The sequence below is a fragment of the Apodemus sylvaticus genome, chromosome 20 (assembly GCF_947179515.1).
Source record: "Apodemus sylvaticus chromosome 20, mApoSyl1.1, whole genome shotgun sequence".
Classification (NCBI taxonomy): Eukaryota; Metazoa; Chordata; class Mammalia; order Rodentia; family Muridae; genus Apodemus; species Apodemus sylvaticus.
This window is the reverse complement of record NC_067491.1, coordinates 2818400-2839782: the sequence shown is the minus strand read 5'-3', so window position 1 is coordinate 2839782 and position 21383 is coordinate 2818400. Positions and strand designations below refer to the sequence as shown.

The window sequence follows — 21383 nt, the reverse complement described above, 5'->3', positions numbered from 1 at the left end:
GTGTGGGAGGAAACACATTAGCTCATGTTCTTTGGGATATATTCCAGGGAAACACTGACATGAAATCACAGCAATTGATCAGTGCCTCTGGACTCAGCACACGGGCCTTAAACTCAAGCCTATAGGAGTTGCAGTAAGTTAAAATGCTTCTTCAAGGGAAAAATGAGAGAAAGGAAGAAGGAAAGAAGGCAAGGAAACAAGGGAGCATTTTATGAGAGTTGCCCTGCCCCGCGGGGATTTTCGACAGGGGACCCTAGAAGAGAAGGGCAGAGAAACAGAAACAGGAGACGTGAAGAACGAGGTCAAGTCAAATTAACTGCTCAAGACCTAGTAAACTGTATTTTCTCAGGGAACTTATACAGGCAGGGGAAGAAGTGAGCGAGTGGGATTCTTCACGTGGAAGGAAGGAATGAAGGGAGGGAGGAAGGAAAGAAGGAAGGATGAATTACAGTGTTAATGCTTCCATTATCCCTGAAGAAACTCTGTGATAAGATGATAAGAGAGCAAACTGGACCAGCCCTGTTGTGCTCATGGTTTATCGGTGTGTATGCAGGTGAGAGTTACTGAAAAGTATTTCTTCTTTGTTGACCTGGTTGTAAACTTGCCTCTCTATAGATGAATGATTAAATTATGAGTCGTAAAAGATGTGTCATCTCCCTTTCTGGATGATCTGGCTTTTCAATCATGTTTGCTGTATGTGGCTATTATAGGAATGGAGATCAAGGGAAAATAATCATTAACCAAGGCTGCTAATTACAAGATGCATTAATAAAGTGTTTTATTATGTAAAAGTTCAAAGTTCACAAGACTAGTTCAGTGGACTCCTGTCTACCTGACAGGCTGATGCTGGAGTTGTCCACTCAGGACCAATGAGTTCTTGTCTACGGTGTAGCCAGATGCTCTGATTATCCAGTCAGGATCAGTGGGTTCTTATCTACCCCATAGCCAGATGCTATGGTTGTCCAGTAAGGGCCATTTTAACTTCATCTGTAGTCTCCTGCACTTTCTAGTCTCCTTGGAGTATGGGACCAAATGATAGAAATTATATCCAAGGAAGTGTAGCTACAAATGATGTCTTACCTGGGCTGTGCTCACTGTTCTTCCCCCTTTAGTTGGTTGTTCTTGTCTCCTTCTTATCTCATGAGAGTGGGAGTGAGGAGCAATGGTGGACAGTGGGTCGGAATTTAATGGGGCCGTTCTGCCCTACTTGACTCCTTTATCATTTCCCACTCATTATTTCCTGATTAAAAGTGTTGCGAAGCTGCATTAACACAAATAATGGACAAGTGGGGTCTAAAGAGGTTGGACGTGCTACCCAAATCAGCATTGTTAGCATTTTATAGCTCTTTCTAGAATTTTCTATGATTCTCTTATAATGATTATAGTGCATTTGTGGGTGTTTCTTTTGTTTTTTCTTTTTAAATGTAAAATTCTCTCCTTCAAGCTAGCTTAGATACTGCTTGACACTTGTTGTGTGCAAGGTACTCTGCTAGGCTATGTTCTGTTTATAGCAGTGAATAACAAAGATGGCTGCTTTCCCCAGGCTCTCAAACACATCAAGCTGAAAAAGTGTTCCTGTAGAAGCTTATTAATGTTATTAATATTAATGTTATTAATATTAATGAGGAGTGGCTCATTAGGTCAAGGTGCCTTATGTACAACAGTGAGGACTGACAGAGTTTGTATGCCTGGAGCCCATGTGAATGCTAGACATATAGAGTAATTGTCTACAACCCCAACACTACTGGGGAGATGGGAGGCAGAGACTGAATCCCCAGACCCCATGGTCCAGCTAGCTTGGCATACACAGCAGAAAAATTATCATATGACCCTGCCTCCAAAATGGTGGAACATGAAGGCAGATACTCTAGGTTGTCCTGTGATTTTCAGATGTACATTGTGGCATGCACCAGCATCCATACATATGAATACACATCACACACACACACACACACACACACACTCACACACACACACACACATTCATGCAAAAACACTTATGCTTATATAACCAAGAAAGACATAATTATTTTTAATATCTTGACTGAAAATATGCCACAGCAATAGTGACACAAAAGATGTGGGAGTAACTAAACAATCTGAGTTCAGGCGATGTCATATGAGATGGAACCCCCTGTACATGTTACAACAGGGATAGAAAAGTAACCTGGCAATCAGAAGGCAAGGAATTCTATAGAGTCACATAGCTCAAAAATCACACACCAAAGTTTATTTGGGAAGGAAAAACCCAGAGGGCTGTGTGGAGAGAATATCTTCTATCTGTATGGATGAGGTACCTGTCAATTAAAATCTGATGACCTATAGCTTAGGCACAATGAAGGAGGCGGGCATACAGGAGGCAAAAAGAATTCTGGGAGAGTGCTGGGTGGAAGATGCGCCTGGGAAACTGAAAAAACAGGCCCATGTTAGCTGAACAAAGGTAAACAGACACACAGCTGAATATCAATTAGAATAAATGGATTAATTTTTGTTATGATCAAGTCAGAAATGAGCCTAACTATATGATGAGTGTATTTATAAATATATTTTGAGTTTGAGTCTTCTTCCTGGGAGAATGGGGCTGGTAGAAAGAACCGAACTTAACTTCCTCTGGTGCGTCTGCCTCTGCTCAAATGCAAAGCAACAAAGAATTTAATACACGACAGGGATATAAACCTGTTCGTGGGGTTGGGCACAGAGCTTTCCAGGGTAGGGATGGCTGCGATTTTGACTTCTGTGCTTGGGCTACTCTGTAAGGATGGAGTGTGGATGGGGAGACTGAGGCCAGCCTGTAGGGCAGTTAGAGTGTTCTCTCTGTGGAACTTGGCAGTTGGAGGTGCTCAGGGGGGAGGGGCTTAGGGACCAAGGACCTCACCTGCCACTGATGACCAACAAGGCATTCTTCTGCCACATTTTTGGCTGGAACCATGTGTACTCCTGGGTTGATGGCTTAGTCTCTGGGAGCCCTGGGGTGTGTGGTTGACCAAATCATCATTCTTCCCATGGGGCTGCAACCCTACCCCACTTCCTCCAGTCCACCCTCCAACTCCTCCATTGTGAACCTCATGCTCAGTCCAATGGATGGCTGCTAGTTTTCTCATCTGTATCTGTCAGGGCCCCTCTAGAGACAAGCATAACAGGCTCTAAATCTCATCCTAATCCCATACATTGACCAAGAGGAAACAAACAAATGCTATTTTGGACATGTCAGTCTCCTTCCTGAATGTGGTTATGTCCATAGATTAGTGCTACTTTTCCCATTGGTCACAGAAACTCCTTTTGCATCTGTTAATGTATAGATTTATTTACTCCTTATATTGTAGAGACTAAATGTTGAGTGTTTGATCCCAAATAAGTAATTTATAGAACACAGATAAACACCAGACCTCACCACTCAGAGGGCATGGTGTAACATAACCCAGAAACAGTATAATAGATGGAGGGTGGGGAGTATTGCTGTGTTAACCTCTGTTCTGGACAGGACAAGCAATTGCATTCATAAAAGCCCAGCAGCTGTGTTTACTTCCACTCCAGCTTTAAAAAGTAAAGGCTTTTCAGTATTCTATCATGCATATGAAAGAAGCTCCTGCTCTAGCCTTAGCAGACGAGCTATTAATAGCAACTGTTTGGGGGTATGAGGTGGGATTTTGCCCAGAATTTATAGGATGTCACAAGAAGATGTGCAAGACACCCTGATTAAACAAGGCAGGTTTTTTAAATGATACAGGCCCCTTGGCTTCCAGGAAGACAGCCCTTGCAACCATGCCTGACAAGAAGAGTTTGATCTTGGGATCCCACATGATAGTAGGAAATACCTGATGCCTGAAAGTGCTCCTTAACTCCAGAGAATATCTAGCATAGGTGTTTCTCAGGATAGAAACACACAGTAAACTCATATAGAGAAACAAACACTCATGTACAGAGAGGAGGAGAGAGAGGGAGGGGGAGAGAAAGAGAAAGAGAGAGAGAGAGAGAGAGAGAGAGAGAGAGAGAGAGAGAGAGATGTGCATTTCTTTTTTTATATTTTTATTTTTTTATTCTTTGTTTACATTCCAAATGATTTCCCCTTTCCCAGATCCCCCCTCCCCATATGTCCCATAAACCTTCTTCTCTCCACCCATTCTCCAATCACCTCCCTCCTTTTTCTCTCTCCTGATACTCCCCTCCAATGCTAGATCAATCCTTTCCAGGATCAGGGCCCTCTTTCATGGGAGTCATTTGTTATGCTATTTATGCCTTGGGTATTCAGAGCTTCTGGGCTAATTAATATCCACTTATCAGAGATTGCATTCCATGTGTATTCTTTTGTGACTGGGTTACCTCACTTAGGATGATATTTTCAAGATCAAACCATAAGAGGAGAGACTTCCTCTTTTTTTTAATTGGGGAAGCATGCAAGAGGGCAGCAAGGACTAAATGTCATCAAGATACATTGTAGATAACTCTCACATGGAAATCTGTTAATGCATAGCCTTATTTACTCTCTGTGTGTTGCAAACAAGTGCTGAGTCAATGTGAAAGGATAAATGTCAAAGTTTCCAGCCATAGTACCCAAAAAGTCTTTAATCACAGCACCTGGGAGGCAGGAACATATGTTTTTTTTCTAAGTTCCCTGTCAGCCTGGACAACATAAGTACTACCAGGCTTCAGGACAGACATTGTTTCACACAGAAATCCAGTCACAAGGAAAAAGAAGGGAGAAGGAAAAGGTGGAATGGAGAGAAAAGAGAAATAAATAACCAGGACAAGGTTGTCCACCATCACCTGCCAATCCTATTTCCTGACAGTCAGGCCTCTCATTTAATGTGCTTTTGGGAAACAGGAATAGGCACAAGACTCGAGAGTTTGAATCAAAGTTAACTTTTACTATAGAATTAAAATAACTTTTTAAAGAAACTAGGAATCTCTTTGAGCATTCACTTATGTAAATAAAATAAGGGATTCTGTGAAATTTTAGGGAAGCATCAATGTGTTCTGATTAGCTTCACATGTGCACAGGGCCAAAGTCAGAGGCATTGAAGAGAATAGTTGTCCACCCTCAGGTCATAGTGAGCTTCTTTCTGCCAGTCTGTCAGCAACAGTGAGTTTGTCGTGTCATCCCTTATTCACGACAGTAACTTTGTGTGAGGTAGACACAAACTCTATCCTCAGTGGACAAGTCATTAACAATTCATGGAAATCACATGCTGTAGAAAACATGTTCAGGCAAGGTCTTTACTGTCTCTAGGCCAGATAGATTTTCCTGGTATATTATGATGTGTTTTGTGGCTAGATTGGTCAGTCAGGAATATGACCATCAGGACAACTTGGTAGCAGGACTGGACAAACTGGAGCAAGTGACATGGCGTATGAGGAGTGGAGAAAGTCTTCCTTTTCCTATTTATTTTATATAAATGTAACAACTTCCTCAGGGCTGTAGTCATCTCCTCTTGTCTTCCAGGGTTTGAGAGGTGGTCACTGTGTTATCAAAGTTCTTTTCACATCTATGATGAACTGCAAATTCAATATGAAGTGAAAATCAAAGTACAGCTGTCACTACTTTAATGGTATAAGCCTCAATTGGCATCCACAAAAGTGCTTCTGGGAGCCTAGCAGAAACACTAGCATCTTTTCCTGGAAATACATCTTTTTCAGTTTCCCATGATGGGGTACCAGACTATAAGGAAGAGTGTCATGAGGAGAAACATCATATTATGCAGTTTGTATTAGAAACTGAATATTGGTGTAGACTCATCTCAGATTAAAGTCAACCCAAAAGAAAGTAAGTTTCTCTTGAGTCAGAAAATTCTCTTAATTATTCAAAAATCAATTTGTTATTCAGGGTTACATTTTGAGTAGATGAAAAATATAGACCAATATCTGGGACCATTGAGATATGTTTCTTTGGCAGTAGGTTATTGTTGGAATTGCAATCTGTCCCATATTGACCCTGCATCAGGTAAGGCAGACTAGATTTGGGTGCACTGGAGCCTTACACGCATACTGGTGCATGGTCAAAAATTTTGTCTTAAGCTCTTAATAAATATGCTATATAAAATAATTAATTTCTAATGGCTATGAACTCGTCATATACCATTCTATCTTTAAATAAAACTTATATAGACTATATTTATATATAAAACTATATATATATATAACTATATATAACTATATATACAACTATATATAACTATATATATAACTGTATAATTATATAAGAATATAACTATAACTATAACTATAACTATATATATATATATTTCTTTCTGGGCACTGTATACGATAATAGTATGCCTTCCATTCACACCAGTGCACATAAATGACATAGATACAATATGCATGACATAGAAACAACATGCATAACACCCATTGAACAGATATTTACACTACACTACATACAAATATATAATACATTCACATATATAAAACACACAGAGACATATATAGGTGCATATGCAGACACACACAAACATACTTAAACTTTCACACACACACACTCCCACAACAGAAGGTAAGTGAGATTTGATTCATCTCAAATATGTGACAGTTACCTTGATGTTCCAGATGGTGACATGACTGCAGTCCTGCAATTGGAGAAAAGGAAATGTTGATAAGTCATGGAAAACTCCCATTTTGAAACAACTTATACATTTTATATTATACTAAAGGAGAGTCTCATGTGATCTAGGTTACACCATATATCCTAGAGAGCACAGAAGGATCTTGGAATTATCCTCCTGACACCTGCTCTCCAGTGCTGTGTTAAAGGCAAGCAGCACCTTGGCAGATTCCAGAAGTGCTGGGAACTAGATCCAGGGCCTAAAGCTTGAAAAACAAGCACTCTCCCTACTGAGCCCTGTCCCTAACCTCTAATTAAAAAGCTCACTGTAGGGCAATAGTTCTCAGCCTAGAGAGTGTGATTGCAGTGTTGGTGGCAGCTATGCGAAAGGGTCTAGGGACCAGTACTCCTACATAGTTCTCCTTATGGTCAGAGTAGGTGTGTCACGACCACGTACCTTGGCACATTTTATCCAGAGTCACTTGCAAAATATTGCTTTATTACAAGGACCAGTAAGTGCAGTGTCATATTGGAGTCATGATATAAATCACATAGTAAAAGTTACCTAATAATTTTTGAGGGATGCTCAAATATGGCATACAGAAATGCAAGGATTAATCAGTCTATCACAGTTTGTCTATGTAGGGTCAGATAGCTTCTTACTCATGATTCACCTGCTATAGCTGCCCTGCTGCTGGCATTACAGGTATGCTTTACATTGGCCAGAACTAGAAAGGATCTTTACAACAGAGAACCTTTGGATTGGAGTTCTAGGCATTTTTATAATCGTGCAATCTTTTTCAACATCCCAGTACCTAAACATTATTGTCTCCCAAGATAGGACTATGTAGTTTAGATCAGATCTGCAAGAAAAGTCTTTCTCACATTCAACTGAAAATCATTCTCTGCTTTTGATCCATGAGAGTACACAAAGGGAATCTGGGGAAATCTTACAGTGTGTAACAGTATCCACTGATCGTGCAGGGAAGCAAGCACTTCACAATAACCTGACTCCAGATCTAGGGCATCTGCCAAACTCTTCTCACCACAACAGGTACTGAAACCACAGATAAAGGCATAAACTAAAAATAGTATCTGTTTTCACATGTCTACACAATGATGCTACAGAAGGAAGATAATATATGTGTCTTATAAAAGAAATCTTAAATTTTATTAGGTCTCAGTATTTTTGATAAGGAGAATAATGCAAAATGTATACACATATACATTTATAAGTATATAGAAACACACACACACACACACACACACACAGAGAGAGAGAGAGAGAGAGAGAGAGAGAGAGAGAGAGAGAGAGAGAGAGAGAGTGATATAGTATCTTAGATTACTTTGGATCTCTATGACTGAATTTCTGGTTCTTATCTATTTCATGGGACACGTTTTGGTCCTTTCCCTATGTTGCTGCATCTCCTCTGAATCTATACTCAATGGAAGAGTCCTGGCTGATAGGCAGTAAAGAGATAGAATCTTACTATCTGGGTCTGATCTGACACGCAGATATCTGATCATACTAAGTGTGAGATCACAGACCACAACATAGGAGAAGAAACCACCTCCCTAGATGGTGAGAACCATACACTTCTAGAAAAAATTCCAGAACAAGATTTGCATAATTTACCTTTTGTGCAAGTTTGTCCTTTGCATACAGATCTCTGACTGAAAGTTTGTAACTGACATTGATAAAGAACAAAGTAACAGAGAATAAGCATTAAATAAGCTAATGAGTTTCATACTTTGTTCTTTTCCTCATGTTACTGGGGATGGAATTCAGAGCCTCAAGCATGCTGCTCTCACACTCTGACTCTGAGGTACACACACGTCCTCTTTCCTTAATCTTTTCCTGAGAGTATTAGTATCCTCAGATATCAGGATTATGGGGCAGAAAGGAATAGCATCTCAGAGACAGTGAATGATCAGATTTCAAATATGAGAAAACGTACATTCACTAATCCCAGAATCATAGATATTTGGTTACTATGGATTTCTAAGAAGGGGGTGATGAAGCTGAACTGCCAGGAGGGTAAGCAAAAAATGATAAAAACCAATCAGCATTGTGTCTTGACTGAAAACACGGCCTTGATTACTTGCACAAAGATACATACACAAAAGAGAGCTGTGTCCTGTCTGTGGGCATGGAGCCCACTCTGTAGATAATTGGGTATTTATTTTAATCCAGTAGGTACCAGTGTGAAAATTCCAATTCTGAAATGAGAAAAGGCAGACTCACAGTTGCACACATTTGCCTCCAAGTCCAAGTTTCCTGTCTCTCATCTCCACCTTTCTCTCCACCTTCCTCCCTTCATTCAATTTTCCATTCCTCATTCCTCTTCTATTCTTTCTCATATGTCTCTCCCTATCTCTCCCTTTTCTCTTTCCCTTCTTATCTCTCTCTTTTCCTCCCAACTCTCGTTTCATCTTCTCTGCAAAATGTTGCCATTCTCTTAGAAACTGTGAACTTATCTTCCTTTTGCAATTCATCATTGTCATCTTTGTCCTCCTTCTAGACCTTGTCATCCCTGTCCAATCTTAATTGCCCTCTAGTTTCTTATTTTTGTCCATTCTTGTCTTTGATTTCTTTCCCCTTCTCTAGCTCTCTCTCTCTCTCTCTCTCTCTCTCTCTCTCTCTCTCTCCTCTCTTCCTTCCTTCTTTGTATTCTTTCTCTCGATATTCATTTTCCTTCTATTTTTCATAGTCCTCCTCCTTCTCCTCATCTTCTCAATGTCCTCCACTCTGTCCTCTGTGTCCTCCTTCTCTTTCCCCTGTGTGTAAAAAATTCTCTGTCTCACTGTCTCTGGATCCCTTTCTTGCACAATGAATTCTTGCCCATTGATTGTGAGGAACAAGGGACAATAATATAAAACTGGGGTTAGCTTGTTTCTTTAGGACATCAAGTGACAAAACATATTATAAATTAATCATATTCATTGCTTACCCAACACTACTTTGCCCGAAGAATTCAGAAGAATACAGCGTTGGGAAGGAAGAGACATGGAACTCCCATATAGTGTTTCCTGTTGAATTTCTTCAATCTCTGCCTCTTAAAGTTACTTCTTAAAAGGTTGTCTTAAAAACCAGCAGTGGTGTCACCCTGTCTTTTAAGAGTGGTTGGTGATCATTAGAATATGCACATAAAGGGAAGGCATTCATAGCAATCAGTCAAGACATTCTGTACAAAGACAGTTTTTAAATAGTTTTGAGACATTGGTGATTTTGTATTGTAAATTCCAGACTTGAATCTCACATACTTACTATTTATACTTGGGGGCACACACCACAGCAATGGATTCAGGGAGCACCACTTGATATCCAAAATGTGTGTGCAGTTCTGCACTTGACCAGAAGGCTGTCTGGGTTGGATGGGTCTGAGAAGACAAAAGAAGCAAAGAATTCTAAGTTAGCCCAGCCAGCTATGCTTGATTCACCAAGGAAGGGAGGCACAAGGAACATTAACAATCTGTTCTCTCCTGTGATTTCCAAAATCCTTGAATGTAGACTGCCATCTGTCATGTGTAGCAGTAATGTGGAACCATCTTCTTTGTCCTCCTAATTCATAATGTTCAAAATGTACTGCATTTTTCTCATTTAGTGCCTTAGTTAGTGTTTTCATTCTTGTGAATCAACATCATGGTTAATCCAACACTTATAAAGGATAACATTTAATTGAGGCTTGCTTATAGGTACTGAGGTTCAGTCTCTTATCATCATAGCAGAAAGTATGACAGCATTCAGGCAAACATGGTGCCTGGTGAGCATAGAGTTCTACATCTCGTTTGAAAGGCAAAAAGGAGAAAAATGACTCCTCCTCTCTCAAGGAGGACCTCAAAGTTCATGCGCAAAGAGACACTTCCTCCAACAATGCCAATGCTAGTCCATCAAGGCCATACCCCACAATACCCTGCCTGGGACAGGAGTATTCCAACCACTACACTTACTTTTAGCTTGTCCCTCAGTTAGGACAAGGCCCTTTTGGTCATCCACGCTTAGTTAAACCTGATGTCTAGACAGTAACTATTCCAAGTTTTGTCTTCACTTCTAACCCATCTCTGCTTCCTTCCTGACAACAGCAGACTGATTGCTTCATCAATATTTCTGATAACTTCTTCAACAATCTCTTTGATAATGCAGCTGTTTTTATTGTATCCTGCCCCTGAGACCCATGGGATTTCTCCCTATGTGAGAAGGAGCTACTTCTGTCCTTCTGATGTGGTATAGTATTACTGTCATATGATCATACTATGTCTTTTTCCATTACTTTTCTTCTTCCTTCACTGGGTCTCCATATGTAAAAACCCACCAAACAATTGCTTGCATGAATGGTGATAAATCTTGCAGATGTTAAGCCCTGCAAGCCAGTTGTAAAAGTTACATTTCTACCCATTGCAATTGAATCACTGTTAGAATGGAAGCGGTGCACATGTAAAATGGAGGAAGACATGGTGAGAGCAAGAGGGGTTTCATTCTTCGAGGGAGAAAGTGAGATTTCGAGCAGGCTTCTAGCACATTCTCGTTTCTTTCTCTAAGTTGTGTATGAACACAGAGGCTTCCCACATGAGCCATTAAACAACTGTGTTTATGTATGTATACTCACACCTAAGCTATCATTTACAACATCAAGCTTTTGGAAATCTAAAGTGAAATCAATGAAAAAGTAAAAAATTAAAAAAAAAAAACAATAAACAAGAAGAAACCATGCCCAAACTATTTCACAGCTCCTACATGACAGTAATCTGCTAACCCATTCCCAAAGAGCAGCCTCCTCTTCAAATTCCCCTAGATTCTAGGGCCTAGATGCCAGCTTCAGTATGACAGTTATAACAGAATCCACAATGACCAATTTCTCATCAAGTGACTTTTGTTTTGAGGCACAATATTACTGTTCACTCAACGTGGCACCAAATTCACCAACTTGCACTCTATCCTCCTGAATGCTGGGGGGTCCAGGAGAGTGACAGTATAACTAGATTTTATGACATTACTGGACATTGCATTATCTGCCTTCCATGGTTTAAAATACATTAAGTCAATATCCCCAGAACTCCAGCAGGTTCCATCCTGAATTCCTGCTTCCTGTGTCCCCATCCTATGGCTTCTGTGGACCTCATATCCAGTGCCCTTTCAGCCTTGTTGTTCCTTCATCCCCACTGTGGTCCCTGATTTCCTCATTAGACATTCACCTAAGCTGCTAGGAATTGTTTCTCTTGCAGCCAGTTCTCCATATTTACCGAGTTCATGAGCCGCCTGCATGTTTAAGTGCCTCAGGTCCCTCTCTAGCCTTCTCACTTCATTCTCCCAATGTTGGTGTAGTTGTAATATCTCACATGTGCCTTCAATTGCACACTTTATAACTACATCTCACTTTCAAGTTCTGTCCTCTTATACAAATCCTACTCATGTTTATGAGATGAACACTGCCCTCACCATGATCCTAACTGGAATCCTGCCCTGTCTCAGATTCCTCAAACTTTATCCCTATTACCTGGATATCTGAATTCCCCTGATCACTCCTCCACACACACACAAGACTATCACCCCCCCCCCTTATCATCATTCCATGGTATCAGCTCCCAAACCTCACCTGACTTTCCCTAACCAAGCAGCTTTGCATCTCCTTCATTTTAACTTCTAGAGTATGGCTTTGATCACACCATAATTTTGCTCAGAATACTCCACAATGTTTTCCCTCTACTCAAAATCACCACTACTTTTCCAGTCCATCCAAGACAAGGGATGGCATGGTTCTGATGGCTGATATCAACACATATCAGGCATTCTTTTCCAATACAAACCATAAATCCCAGCCAACAGAAATGCTCACTGATACAGGAGGTCAGTGTATCAATCTCCAATGCTATCCCCCTCCCCTATATACTGTTTTGGACTCCTCTTCCTAAGTTATCATAAGTTGCTTTATGTGTGGCAGTTCTTCCTCTGCAACCCACACTGGCCTATATTTTTCTCCGGCAGTATATTGTGCTTTTTGCCTCATGTGCCTTACTCATTTTCTCTATAATCTCCCTTTTGAGTCCCAAGACACAAAAGGCCAAATTTCAATTGGGCATATTATATTATTGAAGTAGGCATTGCAGTAAGAATAGATGCAATTGGATGGAAGAACACGAAGTCACAGGAGACTGCCTCACACATCAGCACTTCTCAAGGTCTGACTCCAAGATCTTACAAAACCTAAGAGCAAACCACCTTGTTGTGGCTTATATTTAGCAAGTTACAAGAATTTCAATTGTTTTGTGAGCAGCAGTCTTTGAAAATGAGATACTCATCCAAAGGACTCTCTAGGCAAATAGTGTGTTCCCTTGAAAATCAAAAGATGTATGCTCTGCATGCGCAAATACTTGAAAACCTAGCTTGTAGGATCTCTTTGGTTGGGCACAAAGGAAGTACTTCTTCATAAATACAAAACATAATCATTAGAAAGGACACTCTTGGCATACTTAAGTTTCATTTTTACATCTTTTAGGTATGTGGTCTGTACAGACTGTTTTTAATACATCCTTGCAAGCAACCGTTTTCCATGCAGATTCGTATCAAGTTGGAACACTGAAGAATTACTCCGAGTAAGACATAAAATACAAGGAGCTGTAAAAGTACTAGGAAATGCTCCTTTAACTCGAACTGCTCACTATTGACTGTATATGGTCAGTGAAGAAGATCTGGAATGGATTGACTCTGTGCAGAGCACTATTTAGGCTGGCTGTTTCTAAGAGAGAGACAAGAGGTCCCCTCAGTTACCGAGTTCCATTTGCTTACATGAATCCAACCCAATGTAAGAAGACCCAGTTCTTCTTATATGAGGAACTGATACTCCTCATTTTGTGCATAGCAAAAATCTTGGGCTCCTTTCTGGAGAGGAATGATGATGTAGGTAACACAACTCTTGGAGGACTTAGACCCATCCTCTCACACACACATGACACAGGCCACACCAGTGCATACATCTCATTGTTCCTATTCTCTTTGTTGTTTTGGGTGCTATTGTGCTTTGTTGAGATACAGTAAAAAGGAAAATATGTTGAGTGGAACTGGAGATATTCATCCTGACACCTCCTGGTCCTAGGCTCTTTCCTGTAGCAGTCAGCAGGTCTGCTCAGGTGTCCTGAGGTGTCTTGATAATTTATACTCCAAAGCTTACCAGAGTAGGTACGAAGTCAAGGACACAAAAGCAGTTGCCTTTTCTCTTTGCAACTAGGCACCATGTCTATTCCTGCTTTATGCCTCCCTGGCTGCCTTATGCTTTCGGGCTGCCTTCTTTATCCTTTAGGTAATATGACACTCAGACTGTGGAGCTGATTTGAGTTTGTAGGAAGCCTTTAGCTTCATTTTGTGAGTGACTAGAATTACTGGCTCTAGCCCCCAACTACCATGAAAATTTCTAATTATAGTGTTCATTTCCATGGACTCTGAAAAGCAACCAAATACAGTCATCAAATTCAAGATGGCCAGTCCTTGTCACACATAGTTCCCTCTGGAGGGTGATGTGTGTGGATATATACACTAAATATGTTCCCTAGCAGTCATGTAAAATCAAGGAGAAAGAAATGGCCCCAGATCAGGAGAAGTGTTCATATCTTTTCCAAGGCTTCACATAATACACCACATTTCCCGATTCTTTTCTTGGTGTTCCGCCTTCCTGAGGGGAGGAATTTCTCACATAAATCCTGAAGGAGGACCAGCAGGTGCAGGTCTCTTCTGAACTGTAATGAAAAATTTAGAAAAGTCTGAGGTGAGAGGGCCTGGTATCTCTGAGCAGTACTCAGTCTGGCAGCCTGGGAGAGACATTCAAAGTCATTGGGATTCTTTCTTTCATTCTGCTCCTCATCATGGGCGGGAAGTATTACTCTGAGTTCTGGGTATTGGTGTCTGGGAGATGGGGCCTTGGACTTTACTGTCAGCTTAAGCGGATAGAGCAATATTTTTGGTTGTGAATCTGGGCTGACTATAAAATATCTATGTGTGTGGAGGGATTCATTGGACAAAGTCTTCTAACTGAGGTATGGACCATATGTCTCCAGGGATCTAAATTGTAAGAGAATAGGAAAACTTCTGCTGTGTTTCCCCAGGCAGAGATATGTCTTCTCTATTCTTAGTTCATATCTCCAGATTTTTTGGCCTCTGGATTCTAAGATCTGGACATGTATTTTCCTGTGTCCTGCTGGGATTTTCCTTAGGCACAGTCTCACACAAGTTACTTACAAGTCTGTGACTTCCAGACATAGAGTCAAACTGCAAGTATTTCATAGAGTCCTCCTTTAAGAAGCCAGCTGTGGGCATGCTCAATCATATGGAGCATTTACACTAGAGCTGTGAGCCTGTGAGAAACCCCATCAGGTATTAAGAGGCTGCACACAGCAGAAAGACAGTCTATTCCCAAGATCAGACCATCAGGGGATATCCACAATAGTACAGTATTGTAGGGAAAGGGAGACCCTTGTGGCCTCAGAACTGCAAGGCAAGCTCAGAATTTTTCTTTCTTACCATCAACTCACAGACACATCCAGAAATATTGCTATGTCTGCACAAGCTGACAAGACAGATTGTCAGGACGGAAAAAGGCAACACTCAACACAGGAGGTTCTGTTACCAGAGGAAACTAAATTGATCCCTGATAGCAAAATATTGAACACATGGCTGGAGATTCAGTATTCTCTGTGGAGTCCAGTTCTCCAGACTTGAGACACCTGTCCAGCATCTCTGCCTTACCTTACTTATGAGCTTCAGTTGCACTCATGTGTGACTGATCCAGAAGAAATTGGAACCACTTCTACACAAGGCTTGTCCTAGTCAGAAACCTGTGGTGACTCACCTGGACTTTCCAAGGTGCATGTTTCTGCAGCCTCTTTGGAAGCTGGTGATGTGGCTGGGGCTGCTTCTTCACAGTCTTCCTTTCCTGAAGATACCACTGGTGGGCTGAGGGTCCTTGTTGTTACTAAAGAAGGCTGAGCTTTCTTTGATGTTAATGGTGCTCCAGAGCCCACCTCCCCAAAGTTGTTTCCTTCAGAACCATACATTTTTCCAAATGGCTAGGAAGCCCATTTGAAAAATCCTGATGTTACTAGAATGTTTCTTATCTCCTCCCAGAAGGCTACTTTTTGGGCAAGTTCCTCTTTATTCTTCTTCTGTAGGAAGGGAAAATCATTTAGGCCACTGCTTCAAACCTTGGAAGCAAATTCTTGTCAGCCAAGATATTAACCAAATGTAGTTCTGTTAAAGTCTGACATCTCAGTGTAGGGCCTGTATCCCTGATGTGTTGAAAATCCATTATTCTACTTTACTCATTTCCTGTTTTCAGTAAGCTAGGTCTAAGTCTTCTCAGTATGCCACTCCATTGTGTGTGTGTGTGTGTATTTGTGTGTTTGCTTCATATGCACATTGCATGTGGAGCACTTTTATTAAATAACACACTCCACTGAGACAGCACAAGAGAGTCCTGGAAACAGATTGAGTAGGTGACACAGACTTCTGCTGTCTCCATGCTTCTCATACTGACTTTCTTTGCCAAGTAGCTTAGATATTCTTCCAAGTATTCCTTTTGTAATTCCTTTTTCAGTTCCTCATCTCTCTTAAAAACTTGTTTTGTCCTCTGCAATACCAAACCAAAATGGATAATTAGAACAGTTCTAATGTCAGCAAAAAGACAAAGAAAATAAGTTGGCAGGGGCATCAGTATCTCAGGCATGACTTGAACCCCATTCCCTGCCACCCTGTCCTCTGTACTGAAATCCTGAAGGAATATTTCCTTCATTCAATCTAGTATCTTCATCTGTGGCTTTTCTGTGAGTAGCCTTGTACTACTCTGAAGATTTTTGGTCCCCCACATTGAGAATGAAAACGTACCTTGAAGATATTTGATCTTCTAAAATTCTCTAAAATCTCTTAGTACTTTTTTTCTGAGGGGATTTTTTTCGACAGAGTCTTAACAGAATAGAGCAGAGAGAAAGCTGTGCAAAGAAAATTATATGTCTAAATGAGGACCTAAGGAAATCTGGCCTCTGTATACTTGGTTTCACATGTTTCTCATATTTAAAAAGGCACACGCTGACATCCCACATCCATTTCCATACCTTGGCCTGGAAAGAGAATATCCACAGTCTTCCATTAAAATGGCACATTCAGCAAACATTCAACTGTCAATGGGCATTGCTAAAGTGGCCTAGTGCCACTCTCACCTCAGCACTCAAGAGGAACCAGATGGACCCACAGAAATTTGAGGAAACTGGTTGTCCTCATAAATTTGAAACTAGAAAATAAAGACAGTGTTCACAATCTTCCATTCCCAATCACAATATGAATCTTTGTCCACATAGAAGTTTTGTATATTGCTTACCAGGAGTGCACAACCTCATCAGATGTCATTAGGTAATGACACTAGATACCGAGGGTGATTAGTTCCTGGAAGTGCTGTGCTGTTGGCACCTAGTCAGATGCTACACCGAAAGATGCTGGTGAACTGCTTCAACCCTCAGGTCTGTCCAAGATTCAAAACAGATTCACAACCCTGCCAGAAACTCTGCTTAAGAAGAGGATAAACTCAGACTAGGAAACCTGATGTCTGGGAATTTATATGACTCCTTAGTAAGAGTGATTTATTTTTGGAAAAGAAAAGAAATAATGGGAGATTTACTATGATCTCAAGAGAATGCCTTTATTTTCCTGGAAAGCACCAGTGGAAACCCAAAAGAAACTTTGTTCTAGGAGGTATAAAACAAGGATAATGCAAACTGTGGAACCTGAGCTCATCTGTAAACCTGAGCTTTATCTTTGTAGACAGGAAGTGTTATATCTGCTCATCACACAGTCTTCAGAAGGTCAATGAAATCATATCCATAAAACACCTCCCCAGTGTCTGAGCTCCTCAGAGTCACGTGTATGTATCTACTTATATTCTGTTTCACCATTCAGGGCCTCTTATGGTTGGTGAGACTTTTCTACCATCCCCTTACTATAGGTAAAGCACACTTGTCATTGAGGCTGTAATAGTTATTTCCTGGTGACAGCTCTGCTTTCTACTTTTTATTCTGCCTACCCAATATGATGACCATTTTGAAAAAAAGCCTAACTGTGCTTAACCACACTGACCCCAAGTAGTCCACAATCCTCTGGTGACTGTGGAGCTCTAGGAAGCCCTACTTCTCTCCCATGGAATTCACTGAGCTTGGCTACCCATCAGAGACAAGCCAGTGACTTCTTGAGAGGAGATTTGGAAATCAAAATACCTACCAGGTCAGATACACCCTGTTTTCTGGTCCCCTTTTTCTTCCACTATGATCTGGATCATGTGTGCACAGGTTCAAGAACTAAGTCTACTACCAATAATATTCCTTATTCATGATACCACCACCTTTGGTCCTCATGTCTTTGAATTGCAAGAAAAAGCCTGTGTGTGAGCTGCCAGAAATCTGATAAAGAGATGGCAGCCTCCAGTTCCATAGCTGTCAGCCAAGGAGAGAACCCTGAAGAGAACAGGAGGTTGAACAAGGGAAGAGTTCCAGGAAAGGAGTAGAAACCGCGGGTTCTCATGTGAGGAATTTGTGAGAGAGCACAAAGGCGGCTTCTCCTTGTCCACATTTTTCCAGTTCGACTGCCATTTAGAAGACGTTTTTCCTCAGGCTCATGTAAGAAGCCAACAAAGAATCGTTGTTGATTTCATTGCTCTGCTCTAGCGCACTTAAGATTTGGAATCTCTCTTGTGGAGGTAGAGTGACATCATGGTGTCTGAGGATGTTCTAAGACAGAAAAAGAAAGACAGGAAAGATCAAAATCATTGGTCGGGCCTGCTGCCATTCCAGATCTCTAGCACACGTGCACATGCATGCAAATAAACAGACACACACACAAACACAAACACACACAGGTCTGTGCATCTGTATTGCTGCATGTTTGTATTGGATTCACAGATCTCTTTTGCTAAAGAAATTAGAGTGAATAGAACCTCACATGTGGTGATTGAGTTTTATGAATTTGGTAAATAATCCCACCATGGGATTTCCTTATAATGGTAATCAAGTGGTAGGCTTGGGATTGGGATGTCTCTCCCCATTAAAAATGTAATGCACATGAGTTTTTAGGGAATGTTCAACTTTAGGAGCTGTCTTACAAATAGCCTATTTATTGAAATGAGAAACAAAAAACTTCGCATAGCTATGAGTGGATTTTTTACACATAGGATGGTAATGCATTTTCATGACCATGAGGAAGGAAAACTCAGTTTCTGCTCTCTAAGAAGTTCAGAGGAATGGATACGGAAAATGTGGTACATTTAATGGAGTACTGCTCAGCTATTAAAAACAATGAATTCATGAAATTCTTTTTTTTTAAATTTTTTTATTCGATATAATTTATTTACATATCAAATGATTTCCCTTTTCTAGCCCCCCCACTCCCCGAAAGTCCCTTAAGCCCCCTTCTCTTCCCTTGTCTTCCCGCCCACCCCTTCCCACTTCCCCGTTCTGGTTTTGCCGAATACTGTTTCACTGAGTCTTTCCAGAACCAGGGGCCACTCCTCCTTTCTTCTTGTACCTCATTTGATGTGTGGATTATGTTTTGGGTATTCCAGTTTTCTAGGTTAATATCCACTTATTAGTGAGTGCATACCAGAATTCATGAAATTCTTAGGCAAATGGTTGGAACTAGAAAATATCACCCTGAGTGAGGTAAAGCAATCACAAAAGAAAACACACAGTAATCACTTGCTGATAAGTGGATATTAGCCCAAAAGCTCCCAATACCCAATATACAACTCACAGACCACATGAAGCTCAAGAAGAAGTAATACCAAAGTGTGGGTACATTGATCCTTCTTGAAAGGTGGATCAACACACGATGGCTTACAACCAACCAATAGACCGAGCATAGGTTCCTCAAAGGAGCAGTTGGAGAAAGGACCCAAAGAGCTGAAGAGATTTTCAGCTCCACAGGAGGAACAAGTACCAACAAGTATCCCCAGAGCTCCCAAAGACTAAAACACCAAACAAAGAGAACCCATGGCTCCAGCTACTTATGTAGCAGAGGATGGCCATTTCAGACATCAAGGAGAGGAGAGGCCATTGCTGCTATGAAGTCTCAATGCCCCAGTGTAGGGGAATTCCAGGTCAGGAAAGTGTGTGGGTGATTGTTGGTAAACGGGGAGGGGAAATGGGATAGGGTGTTTTTGGAGGGGAAACAAGGAAAGGGAATACCATTTGAAATATAAATAAAGGAAATATCTAATAAAAAATAAACAAAAAACAAACAAAAAAGTTCAGAACCTAATCCTGAAATTCCTCAGTAGGTAATAAAACCTTTGAGTAATCTGAGCACCTTGGACCTCAGCACTGTACGTGACTTTCTTGGGTCAGTGTTTGAGCACAGAGTGCAATGCAGGCTAAAGACTAACTGATAAGGGCATTGACCTGTGTTATCTAATCCCAGTGGCAATAAAAAGAAAAAGTGATATATGACCACTTGGGTGAAAACATTTGAGGATCATTAGTATAAACACAAAAATAACATTTACATTTTAAATTTGTCTCTCATAATTCCATGTAAATTACCTTCATTTGAAACTGCATTGAGACTTACCATATTTGTTGTTCCAGTAGAGAAAGATCCTTTCTTCCCTAGACTCCCTTGGTCTGAGTGCCTAGGTATCACTAGGTTCCCACCTGTCATAAGATAAACAAGAAGCTAGGAAATTTATATTATTTAGGAAATAGTGTGTAAATTTATTTACTCATGATATTGTATTTCACTAATGTTTATAATTGATAATTTTCATTTAAAATATTTTTTAAAAAATGAATATTGAAGTATGAGTACCAGAAATTCTAATTTTGTACTTTTGATACTCTAAGGTGTACCAAGCAATAATTAAAGTGTAACTGAAATATTTTAAATAAATTCTGTTAGTAGATTGGCACATTTTATTTTATGTATATTGGAACATTTCATGTTCTTCAGATAATTGTCAGCTCGACCCATTCTATTTCTTGTTTCGTTGAAGCATTGCAGCAATTAACATATATGTTCAAGTATTAGTGTGGAATTACTTTGCCTTTGGGCCAGGAATTGCAGCTAATGGGAATTTCTTCCTGGGATGATTAAATTCCCTGAGCACTCACTTTGCAAACAAAGTGGAAGAAAGGTATATAATAATAAATAGACTGTTAAATGTTTTGATGGTTTATACACTTTCAAGTTGACTGAAATCATCTAGGAAATCATAGAAGCATATTTCTGGTTGTGTTAGATATTTTCCAGGTGGGATTATCAAATGGCAGGTGTTCCACTCTGAATGTGGGAAGTGTGTGTCCTTTGACCTGGAAGCTGAGGTTGAATAAACAGTAGCAAAGGAGATGGCCACCAGAGGAGTGCACCCCTTCTTCTTTGTTGCCTTTCTGCAAGGCTAAAATGCTGTGCTCCAGCATACTCTACTCCCAGCCATGATGAACAGAATCTTCTGCAGCAATGAGCACTGTTTTTGCTGGCTGACTCCCAAGCTCATGCTTAGTTGCCCAGGACCTCCTTCCAGGGAATGGTGGGCAATGTCCACAGTTGCATGGGTCCTCCCCTATCAATTAACAACCCCTCACAGACATGCCTAAAGACCATTTTCATCTTGGTGATCCATAGTTGCTACACTCTTCTCAGGTGAGGCCAAGATATCACTCAAGGTTAACTGAGATATTTTAATAAGATTATTTAACATGTGCATATTTTATTTCAGTTTTCTTCATATGATGGTCAGCTATGCTCAAACTTCTACATGACTCCTTGAAACATGACATCAATAAACACATATGTGTAAGTATATTTGTGTATTGCTGACTTAAAGTC

The 21383-nt window shown here is 40.5% G+C and overlaps 1 protein-coding gene across 1 annotated transcript in view; it reads right to left on the bottom strand.

Annotated features, from left to right (window-relative positions):
* Positions 1–18157: 18157 nt before the first annotated feature.
* LOC127671280 (zinc finger protein basonuclin-2-like) overlaps positions 18158–21383 on the bottom strand; it is a 221189-nt gene continuing 217963 nt past the window's right edge. The window contains exon 4 of the mRNA XM_052166009.1: positions 18158–18295. Coding sequence (XP_052021969.1) covers positions 18158–18295 — 138 coding nt within the window. The remainder of the gene's footprint in view (positions 18296–21383) is intronic.